This window comes from Podarcis bocagei, assembly GCF_964188305.1.
Source record: "Podarcis bocagei genome assembly, chromosome: 3".
In the NCBI taxonomy this organism is placed as follows: Eukaryota; Metazoa; Chordata; class Lepidosauria; order Squamata; family Lacertidae; genus Podarcis; species Podarcis bocagei.
In genome coordinates, this window is record NC_138127.1 from 98,396,099 (window position 1) to 98,415,169 (window position 19,071).

General features: G+C 45.7%; 1 protein-coding gene across 2 annotated transcripts in view; it reads right to left on the bottom strand.

Annotated features, from left to right (window-relative positions):
- Nucleotides 1-19,071, bottom strand: part of PSME4 (proteasome activator subunit 4) — an 88,565-nt gene that overhangs the window by 20,283 nt on the left and 49,211 nt on the right. For both annotated transcript variants that reach the window (XM_081188353.1, XM_081188354.1), the window contains 15 exons: nucleotides 18,844-18,939; nucleotides 17,547-17,602; nucleotides 16,499-16,555; nucleotides 16,193-16,248; nucleotides 16,007-16,105; nucleotides 15,123-15,185; nucleotides 14,874-14,969; nucleotides 14,065-14,196; nucleotides 12,391-12,600; nucleotides 10,840-10,976; nucleotides 10,022-10,075; nucleotides 5,048-5,177; nucleotides 3,329-3,410; nucleotides 2,329-2,482; nucleotides 882-951 (listed from right to left, as the gene is read on the bottom strand). In XM_081188353.1, the coding sequence (XP_081044479.1) occupies nucleotides 882-951; nucleotides 2,329-2,482; nucleotides 3,329-3,410; nucleotides 5,048-5,177; nucleotides 10,022-10,075; nucleotides 10,840-10,976; nucleotides 12,391-12,600; nucleotides 14,065-14,196; nucleotides 14,874-14,969; nucleotides 15,123-15,185; nucleotides 16,007-16,105; nucleotides 16,193-16,248; nucleotides 16,499-16,555; nucleotides 17,547-17,602; nucleotides 18,844-18,939 (1,492 nt within the window). The remainder of the gene's footprint in view (nucleotides 1-881; nucleotides 952-2,328; nucleotides 2,483-3,328; nucleotides 3,411-5,047; nucleotides 5,178-10,021; nucleotides 10,076-10,839; nucleotides 10,977-12,390; nucleotides 12,601-14,064; nucleotides 14,197-14,873; nucleotides 14,970-15,122; nucleotides 15,186-16,006; nucleotides 16,106-16,192; nucleotides 16,249-16,498; nucleotides 16,556-17,546; nucleotides 17,603-18,843; nucleotides 18,940-19,071) is intronic.

Sequence of the window (19,071 nt, forward strand, 5' to 3'; positions counted from 1 at the left end):
AATGCTTTTCCTGTTGCTAACTTTCCATCCTCGGTTCAGCAATCATTTTGAGTTGACAAGACAACCCACATGCTTCATAAACCAGTGTGGTGCACTGAAAACAGGTGTCGCTAACATGGTGTGCTCCGGATAATTTTTTGGGTCTACATCACCCCTGACTACTGGTGATCCAGGCTAGGACTGATGGGAAAAACATTCCAATAACATCGGCAGAGCACCAAGTTGGCTGCCTTTGAAGTAAAGTAATAGCCAAAGCATCCATAGGGGTCGCCAGAAATCATCAACTTTTTTTGAATGGAAAACTGCTCATCGCTTATATGGAGAAAAACAAACTGTGAGCGCCTCCCGGCTTGGGAACGGAAACTGAAGGGCAGGCACAAATGGGAACAAGTAACACTAATTCATGGCAAGCCGTCGCTTATGACTTCTTTTACATGTGCACTGGGTCACATAAATGAGATTCTATAATGGCCCATGCAAGAATCGCTTCATGTTGCAATTATTGTTAAAAACACATGTGCGACACACTCAAGAGAACCTGTGTAGCAGCTGCTTTTAACAAATGTTCCCATTAAGGAAAATGATCAAGCTATTACATTTATCATTTATAAACTGAATCACCATGTTGGGGGGGGGGGGCAGGCAGGATAATGTGAAACATGATCAGAATAACCATTATTACCAAAAAGTTCTATGGTGTATAGGGCAGTCATTAATTGCATTCTTGTTTTGCCTAGGCTCTATGTAAAATCCAGATTACACATTTTGGCTTTGGAATTGTTCAAACATACACAATCACAACAGGAATAAATATATATATGCTCAAGCTTGAATCAGTCCCAGAAAATACTTTCAGTGGAGTTTTAAAATATCACATTCACCTCTGAAAGCTCATCTCTACTCCTCCCAAGCTTTGGTTGCTCTTCAGCAGAAGCATAAATCTCCATATTTCTAGAAATTGTGAAGAGAAAAATAATAATCAAGATAGGTTTCAATATTTTTGAACAAAAAAATGTAGGTACAGCATTTCCTGGGTCATTGTTCCAGTATAGCAATGACAAAGGGAGGCAAACTGTAAGAGCTCAAACATGTTCTTTTTAAAAAGGTAGCCTGGCCAAATCAAAATTTAGACCCCACTGCAACTCACTGTACCAAAATGTGTTAGGTAGATAGGTAAGATCAAACTCCAAAGAGCTGAATATGTTTAAAAGGTATATTGGAGAAATAATGTTGCTGCTGCCCCAAAACAAGAATAAGCAGAGTATGTGCACTGTTGTATATCAGAAGAAATGTCTCCACCGGCATCGTTTAGCCCGGACACTGAGGTCCAGTTCCAAGAGTCTTCTGGCGGTTTCCTCACTGCCTGAAGGGAACCATGTAGAGGGCCTGATGCCCTCCCATCAGATGTCATGGAAATAAACAACAACTATCTTAAGAACTTAATTTGTTCTGGAGGTAAGTTCTTAACCTGAAACTGTTTTTAACCTGAAGCACCACTTTAGCTAATGGGGCCTCCTGCTGCCGCTGTGCTGCCACTGCACGATTTCTGTTCTCATCCTGAAGCAAAGTTCTTAACCCGAGGTAATATTTCTGGGTTAGCGGGGTCTGTGGTCGGGACGTGGGTGGCGCTGTGGGTTAAACCACAGAGCCTAGGACTTGCCGATCAGAAGGTCGGCGGTTCAAATCCCCGCGACGGGGTGAGCTCCTGTTGCTCGGTCCCTGCTCCTGCCAACCTAGCAGTTCAAAAACACCTCAAAGTGCAAGTAGATAAACACGCACTGCTCCGGCAGGAAGGTAAACGGCGTTTCCGTGCGCTGCTCTGGTTCGCCAAAAGTGGCTTAGTCATGTTGGCCACATGACCCGGAAGCTGTACGCCGGCTCCCTCGGCCAATAAAGCGAGGTGAGCGCCGCAACCCCAGAGTTGGCCACGACTGGGCCTAATGGTCAGGGGTCCCCTTTACCCTTTACCTAGCGGAGTCTGTAACCTGAAGCGTATGTAACCTGAAGCCTATGTAACCCGAGGTACCACTGTATAGGGATGTTTTTAATGCTTGATGTTTTGCTGTGTTTTTATTATGTTGGAAGCCTTCTAGAGGGGCTAGGGCAACCCCGTCAGATGGGCTGGATATATGTACTACTACTAGTAGTAGTTGTTATACCAGCAAGACAGCCGTTAGAAGGCTACTGACAGAGGCAACAAGGGAGCTTTAAGTCTCGCAATGGGGAACATGTGGCCCTCCACAAATCCTTGAACTCCAACTCCCATCAGCCTCCCCCAGCACAACCGGTGGTCCATGATGATGGGGGGGGGGACAAGCCCGTACTTACCGAGGCCAGGTGTAGTAACCCCAGTGTGTTTTCTCCACAAAACGACAGGCCTCCCAAGCTTCTTTAGTCTTTGGTAACCTTGCACTGTCATAATGCAGCCACTGGTTGTCAGGTCTGTCACCGGCCCTGATCTCAGGAAGCTGAGGAGCTCCACCTGCTCACACACACAAAAAGAGAAAGCAACTGTTACCGTATATTATTGACCCTGTGATTCAGTTCCTGTAACTGGAACGATTTTATTTCTTTATCAAATTTATATACCGCCCTTCATAAACGATCAGCTTTTTTAAAAAAACAAGACAGACAGTTTTAAGAATTTGTATACATACCATTTCCCCCCACCCTTCCCTTTTCGCATGAATTTCCAGGAGAAATCTGACAATTCTTGGGCGATCTACATTTTCTATATAAAGGAAAGCCATGCAGTTTGCTTTCAGATGACAATAAAACCATTAAACCTGATTACGAGCCCAACTTCTTTTTGCTTCGTGGAATCAAAATAATTAAAACAAAAAGCAAGCACAAGTATAAGAAGCCCATCAAAATGTACAGTATTACTGAAAATTAGCTCAATCGTTGCCTTTGTCGCTGAAGAACACCAAGATTTACCATCTTGGGAAGGTGGTAGGGTTCCATCTTTGGCACTTTAATGGGGACAAAACTCCCTGCAGCAAAGATCTACTGGAAAGATTTTAAGCTTCGATAACCAGCAACCTCTGGAGGGCCCTACATTACCTGGCCCTGCTTTCCCTGCTCTAGGGTACAGTTCAATGAGTGAAGCATGCAACTGTCTCCATCCATCCTCAAGCCGCCATTTTGTTCCCTGCTCTGAATGATAGATCTTAGGGTTCCAGCAGAAAGAAAAATAGATCCTGCAAGCTTGAAATCTGGCACCCCCTATATAACACAGTACTTAGTTCACATATACACACACTACATAAAAACTTCATGGGGGAAAAGCAACTCTGTGCTTGCAGCTGTTTTTGCTCAGGACACTTACTGATTTGGAATGGGCAGATGGACAACTTCTTGTGAGGCCTCTTCAGCTGCTTGAGGATGCCAGCCACAGCAGAAATTGCCATCTTTTTTAAAAAAAGGAAAAGAAAAGTTTAGCTCATGCGTTTTAAAAAGTCAGTGCAAGCAACTGCTTCACTGCTGTCTTAAAAAAGAAAGCTGCCCTCCCTTTCTCTCACTCCCAATATTACAGAACTACGAAGAGTGGACTCCTGCCTGTTGATCAATAGGAAGAAGTGGTGTCCTTCCAAAACAATCTGCACCCACGTTTTCAAACCATCCCAAGGAAAATAACTTTCTGGTTCACCCAGCAGCTTTGAGTAACAGAAAAAAGCAAGCATAAAAGCTGGAACCCCCCCCCCCCCTCATAGCACTAAATTTGACCCACTATTCTCGTTTATTTTCTCCTAATGGTTCACCCTATGCTTCCTGTGGTTCAGTGAGGAAGAGACTAGAGTTCAGTGGAGGAACATGCGTCCTGCATAGGGAAGGCTCGAGGTTGCAGAACCTCTTTTGGACTTTTTGTGTAAAAGGAAAATAAATTAATACGAGTCATTTGGGTTGGAAGATTGTGAAAAATATTGCCTCACAGAAAGCAGATCAGTTGGATGCCATTCTTGAGTTTATATTTTGAGTAATTTATTTCATGTGACTGACAAGACGAAAAATCGGAAGTACTTTTTATTTTTCCTTTTTCTCTCCTCATTTCTTTTCTTCTATCTTTTGGTTTTCCTTTGGTGCTTTCTTTTCTCTGTCTCCCTGTTTTTGTTTTTTTATTTAGATTAGTTTCTTTGATCTTATCGTATTATGAAAAAGCTTCAACAAAATCTCATAAACAGAAGGCTCCGGCTTCAATGCCTGGCATCCAATGACCAAGCAACAAGCTATGGAAAAGATCTCTCCTTAAGACCCTGGAGAGCCACTGTAAGTTAGAGAAAACTAAAGGTAGTTGCACAGTTAGTCTGGCCTAGTGTAAGGCAGATGCCTATGTAACAATTTAAAAGGTAAAGGCAAAGGGACACTTGACAGTTAAGTCCAGTTGCGAATGACTCTGGGTTTGCAGCGCTCATCTCACTTTACAGACCGAGGGAGCTGGTGTTTGTCCGCTCCGCAGACAGTTTTTTCGGGTCATGTGGCCAGCATGACTAAGCCGCTTCTGGCGCAACGGAACACTGACACGCTGTTTACCTTCCTGCCAGAGAGGTACCTATTTATCTACTTGCACTTTTTGGTGTGCTTTCAAACTGCTAGGTTGGCAGGGGCTGGGACCGAGCAACGGGCGCTCACCCCTTTGCGTGGATTCGAACCGCCAACCTTCTGATCGGCTAGCCCAAGAGGCTCAGTGGTTTAGACCACAGCGCCACCCGCGTTCCATGATTTAGTAATGATTTACTAAGGGCTAATTCATCCCTTCACTTTGGGCTGCAGTGGAAGTCCAAAAGGGAATGTCAGTGGTGGTAGTTATCCAAAGTGGTTTCCTTTGCACACTGGGAAAATCAGCAAGTCAATATGTGTCCACCAAGTCTGACCTTTGCCCAGGATGTGGTAGTGTGGAAGCAAAATGCGTATTAACCTCATTTACAAGAACAGCAGCAAATATCACTTTGACATGTGTGAAAGCTATCATGTGACTCTGCCTTTGGGTTAAGAGGAATGGGATCAGCACTGGCAACCAACCACTTAAATCCATTTGCCATTTTCTTACCTTGCGAACCACTAGGGCGTCGTGGTTGAGACATTTCACAAAGAATTTGATGGCTCTCGGAGGCAGCACCCTGTCGTCTCTTAACAGCAGGGACAGAAAACCGACGCCAATGTGCTCAAACTTCCAGGGGCTGAGGAGGAAAGGGAGGAAATGGAATCAAATAGCCTTTTGGGACAGAGGGAATGAATGCAGTTATCAAGCACAATTTAGGGCCAAACCAATTCCTCTGGCCACTGTGAACAGCTCTCCACTCCAGCATTTGCACACAAGAGGCCCAACTCTCATGTGGACTACAACAGCTCTAATTTTAAGGTGGTGTGTGTGGTAGTAGAGATATATGCAATTCTAATATCCACACGATCACATCTTATACGCATTTAACTTGCACAATTTCAACTACATGCAGTCGAAGGCTAGCTGTTTGAAACCCCACAAATTAAATGCAGTCTCGTTGCTAGGGGAGGGCCTTACTCAGGAAGCAAGGCTCCCTCATCTCACTGGGACTGGGATGCTTCCACGAGATCTCGCAAGAGCATCCCAGGGCTTCTGGAGCCAGCATGCTGGTTCTGGAAGGCCCAGGCTGCTCACACAGGGGTTCAATTCCAAGGGTTTGAGTATACAGTGGTACCTCGGTTAAGAACTTTGCTTCAGGATGAGAACAGAAATCGTGCGGCGGCGCAGCAGCAGCAGCAGGCCCCATTTGCTAAAGTGGAGCTTCAGGTTAAGAACAGTTTCAGGTTAAGAATGGACCTCCGGAACAAATTAAGTACTTAACCCAAGGTACCACTGTACACGGTTTTGCTTATACACTGAACCACTGGAACTGAACTCCTGCATAAGATTGTAAGATACGATTAATCATAATGTACTTGAAGGCATGGAGTTTCCAAAATTTAAAAAAATAAATCCCCAAACGGGAAGGAAGATGAAGAATGTCAACAGCAGCCTTCTATAATGGCCAAAGAAGAGAGATGAGATACGAACGAGGACTTTCAACGAGTTGAGGATTTACTTCAAGATAAGAACATTTTTCAAAAGAACAACATGAAGAGTCATGAGGTGGTACCACGATCCATCTTCAGACGATTTAATAATAATAATAATAATAAATTTTATTTATATCCCGCCCTCCCCAGCTGAGCCGGGCTCAGGGCGGCTAACAACAATCAAATAAACAATCAAATAATAACACATTCTAAAAATATTTCATTATAAAATTAGTTAAAATCACATTGGTGGCAACCGATTAAACAAAATTCTGTGCAGGTTGCCAGAGGAGGGGGTCAGGCTGCGCCCTGACTAAAGGCCTGGCGGAACAACTCTGTCTTGCAGGCCCTGCGGAAAGATGTCAAGTCCCGCAGGGCCCTGGTCTCTTGTGACAGAGCATTCCACCAGGTTGGAGCTGCAGCCGAGAAGGCCCTGGCTCTAGTTGAGGCCAGCCTAACCTCTCTGAGGCCTGGGACCTTGAGGGTGTTATTATTTGTAGACCGTAGGTTTCTCTGTGGGGCATACCAGGAGAGGCGGTCCCGTAGGTACGAGGGTCCTAGGCCGTATAGGGCTTTAAAGGTTAAAACCAGCACCTTAAACCTGATCCTGTACTCCACCGGGAGCCAGTGCAGCTGGTATAGCACCGGATGAATGTGATCCCGCAGCGAAGACCCCGTAAGGAGTCTCGCTGCGGCATTCTGCACCCGCTGGAGTTTCTGGGTCAGTCTCAAGGGCAGCCCCACGTAGAGCGAGTTACAATAATCCAGTCTGGAGGTGACCGTCGCATGGATCACAGTGGCTAGGTCAGGGCGAGAGAGATAAGGGGCCAACTGCTTAGCTTGGCGGAGATGGAAAAATGCCGCCTTTGTTATAGCTGTAATCTGCGCCTCCATAGAGAGGGAGGTATCGAAGATTACACCCAAACTCTTAACAGACGGTGCTGGCACTAATTGCACCCCCGCAAGAGATGGGAGTTGCCCCCTCGATCCCATATCGTCCCGCCCCAGCCAGAGGACCTCTGTCTTCGAAGGATTTAACTTCAACCGGCTCCCACGTAACCATCCAGCCACAGCTTCCAGACATCTGGTCAGTGTGTCTGGGGCCGAGTTAGGATGGCCATCCATCAAGAGATAGAGTTGGGTGTCATCAGCATACTGATGGCAACCCAGCCCAAAACTCCGGACAAGCTGGGCGAGGGGGCGCATAAAGATGTTAAAAAGCATCGGGGAGAGAATCGCACCCTGAGGCACTCCACACACCAAGGAGTGACGCGATGACAATTCCCCCCCAAGCGCCACCCTCTGTCCCCGATCAGAGAGAAACGAGCGCAGCCATTGAAGGACTGTGCCCTGGATCCCCATGTCGGCAAGGCGGTGGTCCAGGAGTTCGTGATCGACCATGTCAAAGGCTGCTGACAGATCTAGAAGAATCAGCAGCCCCGACCCGCCTCGATCCAGCTGCCTGCGGAGATCATCTGTTAGGGCGACCAGAGCCGTCTCGGTCCCATGGCCAGCACGGAAGCCGGACTGGAATGGATCCAAAGCAGATGTTTCATCCAGAAACCTACCAAGCTGTTCAGCAACCGCTCTCTCAATCACCTTACCCAGGAATGGAAGATTCGAGACCGGGCGGTAATTGGATAGATCTAAGGGATCTAACGATGTTTTCTTTAAGAGCGGACGCACCACCGCCTCCTTCAGTTCCCCTGGGAATATCCCGGTGCCAAGGGACAAATTGATGATATCCCCCAGGGGGGCCCGCACCTCGTCTGGACACGCTCTAATCAGCCATGACGGGCACGGGTCAAGAGGACAGGTGGTGGGCTTTCCAGCTTGGAGGAATCTGTCCACATCGGCTGGAGATATCCGGTCAAAGTGGTCCAATACTGGACCCGAGGACAGTCGAGGGGCCTCCAGTTCCTTTATTGTATCCAAATTGGCAGGGAGGTCATGGCGGAGCAACAGGACCTTCTCCGCAAAAAAGCTCGCAAATGCCTCACAGCTGTGTGTCAGATTGTTATTTAAATTTGGCTGTCCTTCAACGGACGTTAGAGACCGAATTATACTAAATAATTGCGCCGGGCGAGAGCTAGCGGATGCAATGGAGGCCGAGAAGTAAGACTTCTTAGCGGCCTTCACTGCCATCTCATAGGTTTTCATAAAAACCCTATAAGATGTTCTTGAGGCTCCGTCACGGGCACCCCGCCATACTCGCTCTAGCCGTCTGAGGTCCCGCTTCATTTTCCGAAGCTCCTCGGTAAACCAGGGGGCCCGGTTTCTGCGGGGTCGCAGAGGGCGCTTAGGTGCGATCTCATCGATGGCTGCCAGGAGCTGGGTATTCCAGCCCTCAACAAGCTCAGTCAATGAGTCGCCAGGGGGAGCAAGGTCCCGCAAGGCCTGACGGAATCTATCAGGGTCCATCAGCCTCCGCGGGCGAGCCCAAATTGGCTCGCCACCTAAGCGGGGTGGGGGTGGAAAATCAATCCTGGCTTTCAGTGCGTAGTGATCAGACCATGGCACCTTCATCGAGGGAGACATGATCACATCTATACCGGCGCCAAAGATCAAATCCAGCGTGTGGCCTGCTTGATGTGTGGGGCCCGAAACAAACTGGGAGAGCCCTAGTGTCGCCATGGAAGACACCAGGTCCAGAGCCTGTGAGGAGGGAGTGGCATCAGCATGGATGTTGAAGTCCCCCAGTACCAATAGGTTGGGGAACTCCAAGGCCCAGCCGGCCACCGCCTCCAACAGGCCTGACAGGGTGGCTGCTGGTGCGCTAGGTGGCCGGTACACCAGCCAGACAGCCAAGCTCACCTCGGAGCCCCACACTAGGCCAACACATTCAATGCCGGGGATCGATGGCGATGGCAGAGCCCTGAAAGAACAATCTTCTCGGATTAATAGTGCCACCCCTCCCCCCCGGCCCACAGTCCGCGACTGGTGGAGGACGGAGAAACCCGGGGGCGCCATCTCTCGTAAGGTAACAGTTTCCCCTTCGCGCACCCAGGTCTCCGTCACACAAGCCAGGTCAACCCCCTGCGAGGTGAAGAAGTCTCGCAGGGTGGCGGTTTTTTTGCCTATAGACCTGGCATTGCACAACACCAGTGACGGAGGTGAGTAATCCTTGCTCACCCTACCCTCGTCCCTCGGGATGGGGCGCAGATTGGAAGGGGTACGAGCATATCCATATCTCGATCCCCTTCGCCTATGACATCTGCCCCCACCGCCATACCTCCCTCGCCCCTCCACGGTAGCAATCCCAAGCCTCAAACCAACCTCCATTTACAGAATAGAAACAAGTCAAATCCAAAACAATTGTACCAACACAACAAATCCCCACCCCACTCAATAGCCAACCCCAAACCAAACTAAAACAGAACAAAATAGAAATACATCAATAAAAACCACCGTTCATGGTGGGACAACAAAGTAAAAAATAAAAACCCCTATAAAACATTTTAAAATATATAAAAACATATTAAGCATTTGCCGCGGCAACATCAGTGTCCTTACGATTTACAACAAAAATGCAATCTACTCAGAAGCAGCTACTGAGCAAAACATTCAGAATTTATTGTTAGCTAAAGCACGGGTGGAGGAGCTGTGACTCAGCACACGCAGGACTACAAATGCCATCATTCCTAACCATTGGTCAAGCTGGCTAGGGCTGGTAGGTGTTTGGCATCCAACAGCATTTGGGGAGGATACAGGTTCCCCATCCCTGAGTTAAATTATCACATTATTCAGCTCTGATCCCGTAAGACCTGTGGGGGTGTGGTACTGTCGAGTGTCAAAATATCTGGGCTGAATCTTCTTTTGATTTCCTTTTATACGAACAGAAACCTTGAAAGAAAACTGTTTTATCTGCCACAGAATTTAGAATGGGGATTGGGAAAAGAATCACATAGAATAATCTCACAATCCTGTCTAAAAGTCTCTCAAAGCCAGAGCATGATTTACGTTTTGGAAATGAAACACGCGTACTTACAGATTTCTTTGATCCACACAATCTAACAGTTTGTTAATCAGGTTTTCATAGTTTCTGAAAATGAAAAGAAACATTCCGATATTAATCACATTTAGGACCTTAATAACATGCAGCGTGCCTCCTCTGTTTCTGCCCCCTGTTAAAATAATACAATTCTTTGTGGCAGCCGCTGAATAGGAAAGAGTTGCCACAAGGTGCCTTACAAGAAAAATTTAAACTGAACACCACATTTTCCAGTTTGTCTATCAACCCAAAGACAGACATGTTGAAGTGTTCGTGAATAGACAAGACAGTCATTAGATTTGTTTTTTTTCTTAGAAGCAAAAGGGGAAAAGACTGATGAACAGCAAATGAAGCTTTACAGTGGTGCCTCGCAAGACGAAAAGAATCCGTTCTGTGATTCTCTTCGTCTAGCGGTTTTTTCGTCTTGCGAAGCAAGCCCATTGACGGATTAGCGGATCAGCGCTATTAGCGGCTTACCTGCTGATCGGATCAGCTGATAAGCGGCTTAGCGGCTTAGAAAAAGGGGGGAAAGGAAAAAAAACCAGCAGGAACTCGCAAGACATTGTCGTCTTGCGAAGCAAGCCCATAGGAAATTCGTTTTGCGAAGCACCTCCAAAACAGAAAACTCTTTCGTCTAGCGAGTTTTCCGTCTTGCGAGGCATTCGTCTTGCGGGGCACCACTGTATATACATTCTGGAAAAGTGAAATTTCTAGCTATTTACTTATTTTACTTCAAAATAAAATGAATAGTTAAGACATATCACTGCAACGTTAAATAAAGTGTTAATTTTATACTATGGCCCCGGTGCACTTACTGAGAGGACTCCGCATTCCTTTCTTTCTGTCGCTGAATTCCCTGTTGGAGCTCCTCTGAACTAAGACTTGTCCAGTTGTTCTGCAGAACCCCTGACTTCTGCATGAGGACAGCAACCTCAACACATTTCTCCGGAACCTGGCAAAGAAAGGGAGATGCAAATGAAGTCTCTGACAGAATAAGGACATTCCTCCCTAGGGAAACACGTGATGTTTAATGGATTCGAGAGACCTCCACTGCCACATAAAAAAACTCTCAAAAATATATAGAAGAAGAAGAGGAGTTTGGATTTGATATCCCACCTTTCACTCCCCTTCAGGAGTCTCAAAGCGGCTGACATTCTCCTTTCCCTTCCTCCCCCACAACAAACACTCTGTGAGGTGAGTGGGGCTGAGAGATTTCAAAGAAGCGTGACTGGCCCAAGGTCACCCAGCAGCTGCATGTGGAGGAGCGGAGACGCGAACCCGGTTCCCCAGATTATGAGACTACCGCTCTTAACCACTACACCACACTGGCTGGATGAATATTCCAAAAGCCCAGTAATCCTAGCCCCTTGTGCTTTCCTTAATTTCTGTGATCATCTACATATCTGCACTGCATCTTCCTCTCCACTCTCCCAGAGGAATTCGGCCTTTTTGAAAACTGTAACTGCACAAATGCTTTAAAAGTTATGATATTTTCACTTCCTTGCCAAAACACCTCATATAACTATCCTCCAAATGTTCTGTTCCTGTAGTAATTATCTTAGAGGCACCTTGTCATTAGCTGCGGCTCCCCAACACGTAACAAAATACGTGTCATGAGGGCTTCTTCCTGCTCCGAGTAGCTCCACAATTCACCACTGCTGCATGTACCTGGGTGTTCAGCTATGTGCTTCCCACAGTATCTGGGCTGTGAGTTCCATGGTAAATGCAGACAGGGCTTTAAAGTGTGGGCCTCATACTTGCCTCTTCACGGGTCCCTGTGGTATTTCCCTCTGCTTTGCAACCAAAAAAGGCTCCCAGAGCAGGTTACAAAGATCTGCTGATGCGTCACCCATGAAAACGCAGCATGATCTGGAAGCTTCTCAATTGTAGCACATCCATTCCATAGCAAGCCCTGCACCAGATGTAAGCCTATTTGACTCATTTTGTGCGTTACCACTGGCAGCACACAATCATCCAGCAGGAACACAAAAACCGTGTGGGGTCTATTCTGGATGGTAAATCAGTTGTGAGGAGCGGCTGGTACACATTTCTCTGCTGGCATACAGTCCTGAGCCCACAGTTTCATGAATCCCATGCGAGCTGCTCAATTTTTGTGCACAAAAATTACTTGGTTGCCTAGCACGCAAACGGTTTTCATTCATGACGGCAATCACTCTGCCGGCGTAACGTTGGAAGCAGAAATGAATGAAGCACTACCTTGAACCCAGTTTGATTGGCCCGTGTGGCCCACCCTCAAGACTCGCACATGCCGCTACTGGGTTCCAGGATCATCATGCAACCGCTGGCAATCCCTTCATCCAGTTATTCCTAACCGTTGCTTAGTAAAGTGGATCTTTCATGCTTACTGTAAAATCCAATCCTATTGTTTCATACTGCCGATGAATCTTCTCTGCAAGGTCATCAAATAGTCGGACTATGGATGGTTTTTCCAGAGACATTGCTTTGCTGAGTCCAGAAGAGACTATTGCAGGCCAGGTTTGGACAATGCAGTCCCAGTCATGAAGATTTGCCAGACACACCCCACTGTGGTTTCCAAGAAGGCAATACAAGGCACCCTACAGAAAAGAGGTTTGAGGACACAATTGATTGTATAGCTTCAAAGAACTGCAGTAAAGTATGTGTACTGTTAGGTGCCTACAGAGTCGTCTATACAGTTGTCATTTCAGAAACACTAATTTAAGTGATTTATTCTATGAGGTAGCAGCAAGGAAAAGTTCCTGCATCATTTTACCTAACAGTAAATATGCAGCATACTCAATAGGGACAGGGTTCCTAATGTGCCCCATCAGAAGCCCTGTGCAAGGACTTCTGCTTGTATAACAGGGCTCCTACCACTCAAAAATTTGGCTTTTTGGGGGGAGGGGTTTGAGAAAATCTCCAGAACAACGTTCAGGGGGATCATTCTATCTGGCAAGCTGCAACGTTTGCATAACGGAATGCCCGTAACACCGTGATGCTGAATTGCACCCCATACGCTTCTGACATTACTTTATAAAAGCAGCTCTTTCATCTTAGAAGCACTTGCTTCACTCTTCCAAGGCTACAGACACAATGCAGAAGCTTGTTCCTTTAAGCTATTGCTCTGCATTCAGATAATATTCTTCTTCACAACTAACTAAATGGAAAAGAGGAGATATTTGCAGTTGCACGTCTCTCAAGCCCATAAGCCCCCAACTAATGCAAAAAGTTGAGGGAACACAGTTAATGGAATGAATGTGGTTTTAAAGAATTGGTTGTTGTAATGATATGGTTTTTTTCTGTAGATGCGTGCTTTTTCGTTTTTGTTTAGTTTAGTTTTGTTTCCTTTGTTTTTTTCCCTTTTCCTTTTCTGTTTTTTTTATATATTCCGGGGATTTTTGTTTGTATAGCATTATTTTGGATTCAATGTTTGTAATTTTTGTTACAATTCTGCATTGAAAATAAAAAAATCTTAAAAAAAAGAATTGGTTGTTTTCCTCATGATGTTTTCCTTGTCATCCCATTTTCCTCTGTGACGTATTTTATATTGTATCTCATGAAAGCCACTCTGGGCTTTATATTTTCAGCTGAACAGCAGAGTAAAAATAATAAATGACTCCCCTTTACGGAAACGTTGTTCCAGTCCAATCTAATGCATTTCATAACTAAGGGTTTAACTAAATAAGGAAGACTAAGTTCCTTGAGCCCGTTCTACTGGATAAAAGCTCCACCCTCCCATCTCACCCCACATTCAAACCAGTCCATGTTACAATGATTTAGAAAGGTGTCTGTGCTCAGGGTTTGCAGAAGGTATTAATAAAATGGCCGTCTCTGAAGAACGTGGGAAACACGTAAGATTCAGGGGGGAAGGCAAGTCTTCGGTACACTGACATTAGTGTCATTTGTTTTTCATGATTACTGCAGTTCACTACATACTGCTACTTACAAGTCATGCCACCACTTCAAAGTCATGCTAGCACAACTTTACAAGCCCATTAATATGTGCATCACATAATACAAAACAGGAGCCTGTGCAGAGACTGAAGAAGTGCCTGGCTTACTTTAAACTGCTGCTGGGTGACATCGTGCCGATCTGGCCGCAAAAACTCCAGAACCAAAGGAATGATGTCCCTGCAACAGAAGTTGTAAGTCCCCAGGGCTGTGAAGAATGCGTGCTGAGCTTTGTTTCTGACCTAAAGAAACAACAGACACAGACAATTGCACAAAAGCTGAAGACAGGAACTATAAACTTCAATTAATGAATGTTCTTCTGCACTTGCTTGTGCTTCAGGCTGACTCCTGGCATTTTATGAGTCTCCCCCTTTGGATTATGCCACGAGGGGCAGGAACCACTAGCCATTAGCCCAGGCTTCCCCAAACTCAGCCCTCCAGATGTTTTTGGCCTACAACTCCCATGATGCCTAGCTAGTAGGACCAGTGGTCAGGGATGATGGGAATTGTAGTCTCAAAAACATCTGGAGGGCTGAGTGTGAGGAAGCCTGCATTAGTCAAGCATCTGCAGATGAGATGGGCAATCCCTATGCCATGTGAATGGAACTGCCTTGTGTACATTGCCCATCCCCCCCCCCTTTTTCAACAGCTTTCGGGGTTCCTCTTTTTGAAATATGGCAAACCCTAACAGAGCTGGTGTGATTGCTCCTGACAAGAATGGCAGTGGTTGAAAAAGTGGTCAGTCTTTTGCCAAACCAAAAGAATATCATTGACAAGAAGAAAGCTAGCACACAGTGCCTTCGTGTAGGTTTTTGCCCTAAAAACAGAACAGAACTGTATTACCTGCAAACACTAGTTTGAAAGCCAACCCCATTAACACCCTGACTGCAGAAAATTGACAGACCCAACATATGCTTACCTGGCCGTATGAACTTGTGGACAAACGCAGGAGGTCCCTGATCAAATCTTGGTGTACTTTTTTATACTCACAGCCTTCAACAGTGAGTGTTCTTAGCTAAACAGAAAAGGCTAAATTAGAATATACATGTGTTTGTGTGTTCACGTTATAAATGTAAGGAACATGCATAATAAATACAAGGCTTCAAATTTTTTTCAAATTCAAAGGTAACCAACAGGCAAACACTGGTTGTAAAGAAAGGCGCATTACCTCGTGCTGCAACATAACTCTGTCAATCAGCAGTGCTCTGATATGCTGTTTTTTGCCTTGAAGCTGAAAACAAGCAATCAAACCCATTAAGTGCATGAAAACAGTTACACATGTTCGAAATCAGCTTCCTGCTTTTTCCTCATTTTCTCAAGTTTGTCTTCCTCAGTATCTCCTACCGGTTACCACCAAGGAAAACCCTATTCAAAGATGGCAACTTGCAGGTGAGATAATCAGCTGCTGCTTTACAGTGTCTAACACTGACAGAGCAACAGGAGCTCACTCCATTGCACTGATTCGAACTGCCAACCTTCTGCTCAGCAAGCCCAAGAGGCTCAGTTGTTTAGACCACAGCACCACCTGCTCCCCCTTTACTGCCCTTCAAGTGCATACAGTTGGGCAAATTTTCTCAGAAAATGTGTCCTCCTTCACAATGGGTCTGCTGCAATGACTGGCAGCTATGCAACTAACAGCTGTTTAATTCAGCATCAACCTCCTATTCTGGTGATGGCCAAACTTGGCCCTCCAGCTGTTTTTGGACTACAACTCCCATCATCCCTAGCTAACAGGGCCAAGTATAACTATCGCACAACAACTATATTCCTACCCCACCCCCACCCCTGCTCCCCTGACTTCTGAATGTGGTTCATTTATTCGGAAAGATTGTACGACAACATCTTGACATTAATATGAATACATTTCTTTCAATGTGAACTGCTAGGATATTTTCCTGAATATCATTTGGGGGGGGGGTGTTAGTGCTGAAAAAATTACCTACAATTTGCTTCGTAAACAATTAATATTAAGTTAAGGTCCTATGTAGCCCATAATTTCTTCCTGAAAGCTTCAGAAATGCCACTTAGGTTTTGATAGGCTAAAATACAAACCCTGTTCTCCATTGATTTTTTCACCAAGTTGAAGCTTTTCCATCGGGAATCAAACTCATGCTTGTGTGACCCTTGGAAATGTAAAAGGTCCCCAATGATCTGCAAAACAAGAACTTGCATTATATAGAGCAAATCCACCCGCCCAGCTTAAAATGTTAGAAAACATGCCAGACGTTATGGCTTTACCTTTATGATGAGAAACAAAGACTTTGTATCATCCTCCGAATGGTCAAGTATATAATCTATCATGGTAGAAAGGAAAATCCAATTCAGTAGGACAACTTAAAAGTGTTAGTTCATACACTACTGGACACTTTATTTAAGCTCAAATGCTTTATAGAAGAATGGAAGCAGGCGTAAATCGTGATTGACTGTTTATTATGTTTCCACTTCCATCGCCAAAATTAGATTTTAAATCTGCATTGAACTACAAACCTTAAGCAATCGTACGGGTGCAGGAGGACAAAAAGAAATGACTAAAAACGCACTTACGTAGCAGTTTCCTTGTGATTTTGCTGATGGATTCCCTGTAATTCGCTCTTGACAGATCTAGACAAGGTAAGACCAGTCGTTACTCATAGTAACATTACTTATAGCTCTACATTACACGATGCTGCAAGATGCAGGTCACTGGAAAGCAGACATGCCGAAATAAACACAAAGGCAGATTTCATCGAACAGTACTAGATGGAGGGCATGAAAGGATCCATACAAACACACATACATGCATGCCTATGTTCATTAGGCATATATTTACACACACACACTATCTCCAGTGCACACATGTCCCTGGTATGTAAACAGGAACTTCCCCATCCTTTTCAGTGTCCGATATAAAGCCACACATGTACATCTAGGTGTCCCAAATACTGGAGTAATTCAGGCCGATTAGTTTTTGTACTGGTAGGCAGTGGCGTAGCGTGGGTTCTCAGCACCCGGGGCAAGGCAAGTAATTTGCGCCCCCTAACCCGTGGATTTTAGCACTCGAGACTCTTCCGTGCCCCCCCAGATGTTGCGCCAGGTGCAGCAGGCCCCCCTGCACCCCCCACGCTACGCCACTGCTCCCACCACAAGTCTTCAGGACAGCCATCCAAAGGCTGGCGCGGGGAGAAGGTCTCTCCGCCCCACCGCCAGGCTTCGGAGCAGCCTTCCGAAGGCTGAGGCGGGGAGAAGGTCTCTCCGCCCCACCGCCAGACTTCGGAGCAGCCTTCCGAAGGCTGGAGCGGGGAGAAGGTCTCTCCGCCCCACCGCCAGGCTTCGGAGCAGCCTTCCGAAGGCTGGCGCGGGGAGAAGGTCTCTCCGCCCCACCGCCAGGCTTCGGAGCAGCCTTCCAAAGGCTGGCGGCGGGAGGAGGTCTCTCCGCCCCACCGCCAGCCTTCGGAGAAGGTCCGAGGACAGTGGGGTTCCTGCTTCCTCGAGGAGGGCTGGCCAAACGCGCCCCCCCAAATGTTGCGCCCGGTGCGGCCGGCACCCCTGGCACCCCCCACGCTACGCCACTGCTGGTAGGCAACACAAAATACAAAATATGGAACCAACTTACCATAGTCAACACCAGTATAGAGTTTGATCTCTTCTAAAGACACTAGGCTTGGGACCCTGCAGGACATACAATGCATCCACACCATTGAAACAAAACATCTGATGCACTTTCCCAAATGCGTTTAATCATTGTTAACATTTATGAAGGCTAAGAACAGCTGCTACTATGATTTTCTGTAATTGAATAAAAGCCTTAAGAAAGCTGGCAAGACAGAGCAGCCAGGCCAGGCTTCAGTTGCTGGGATTCTTATATGTTACGTTTTATTGTTTTTAATGCTCATGAGCCACTTTGGGGGTCCAAGAGACAGCACCAAAAACTTGGATAGACATCAGTTTCATAACACTTTTAATTAGTATTCATCTGTTGCTTGTTTTGTTTCCATTTTTAAATTTTACTTTATGTTTCTATTTTTTATAAACAAGCCTTAAAATTATTCATAAACAGCAGTTTATGAATGCATTAAAAAAACAATGATTCCCACAAATTGTATTTTGGTGAGATGTTTGACCAGTTTAGGTCTTCGGCAATAGTTATGTGCTAAATAAGGAAATTATGGCAGCACCTTTACAAGAAAGTTTCCTTCCACATGAGAAGCTTTCCCCCTTAGCTTGCTATGGGGTCTATTACTTATTACCTGCCACAGCTCAGTGAGTGGACAGATGAACATTTGTGTAGGACAGACATCACTATATCCTTCAAATTCCCTGAGATAGCAACTACAAAACAGACACATAAATAGATTTCAAAAAAACTAAGTGCAGGAGGCATTATTTCTTTACGATAAACCAATGTAAGCTGCAATCCTATGCCCACTTTAAGTCCCACTGAACTCAATGGAGCTTACTTCTGAGCAGGCAGGAGGAAGAGCTCAGTTGGTTAGAGCATGGTGCTGATAATGCCAAAGTTGCAGGATTGATCCCCTTATGGGACATCTGCATATTCCTGCATTGCAGGGGATTGGTCTAGATAATCTTCAGGAATTCCTTTCAACTGTAGGGTTCTATGTATACACTGCACCACCAGTTATTCAGTGGCTTTGGTCAGGAGAAAGTTTTCAACTACCCAGTGCGAAGAGAACTTGCTGATGAAAAGCAGAGCTTCAAAACATTGTGACTCTCTCTCTCTCTCTGACTAGTCACTATGGGATGTATTGGGCGTTCTGGGTACATATGACTCTAGTGTAAAACTAATACAAGTTTTACACAATCCTTTGTGACATCGACAAGTATCAGCCTGTGATTTTTTCCTCTAGGCCACTCTACGCATGTATTACCTGTGCAAAACAAAGTTTACTTACAGGTGATCTACTCTGTTTCCTTTCAGAGGTGGCAGAATGTTCCCGGACCCGATCAGGCAATTGTGTACTATAGAAAGACACTGCTGCACATCATCTCTGAAAGCAAATGTTAAATGTATTTCAATATTTAAGGTAAGCAAACCTAGTTTTTGGTGGCGAGAGGGTTATTTGCTGACATGCCCGCTAGAGGGTACTCTTGGGTAAACTCGCAATTCCTGAATCCCAGAA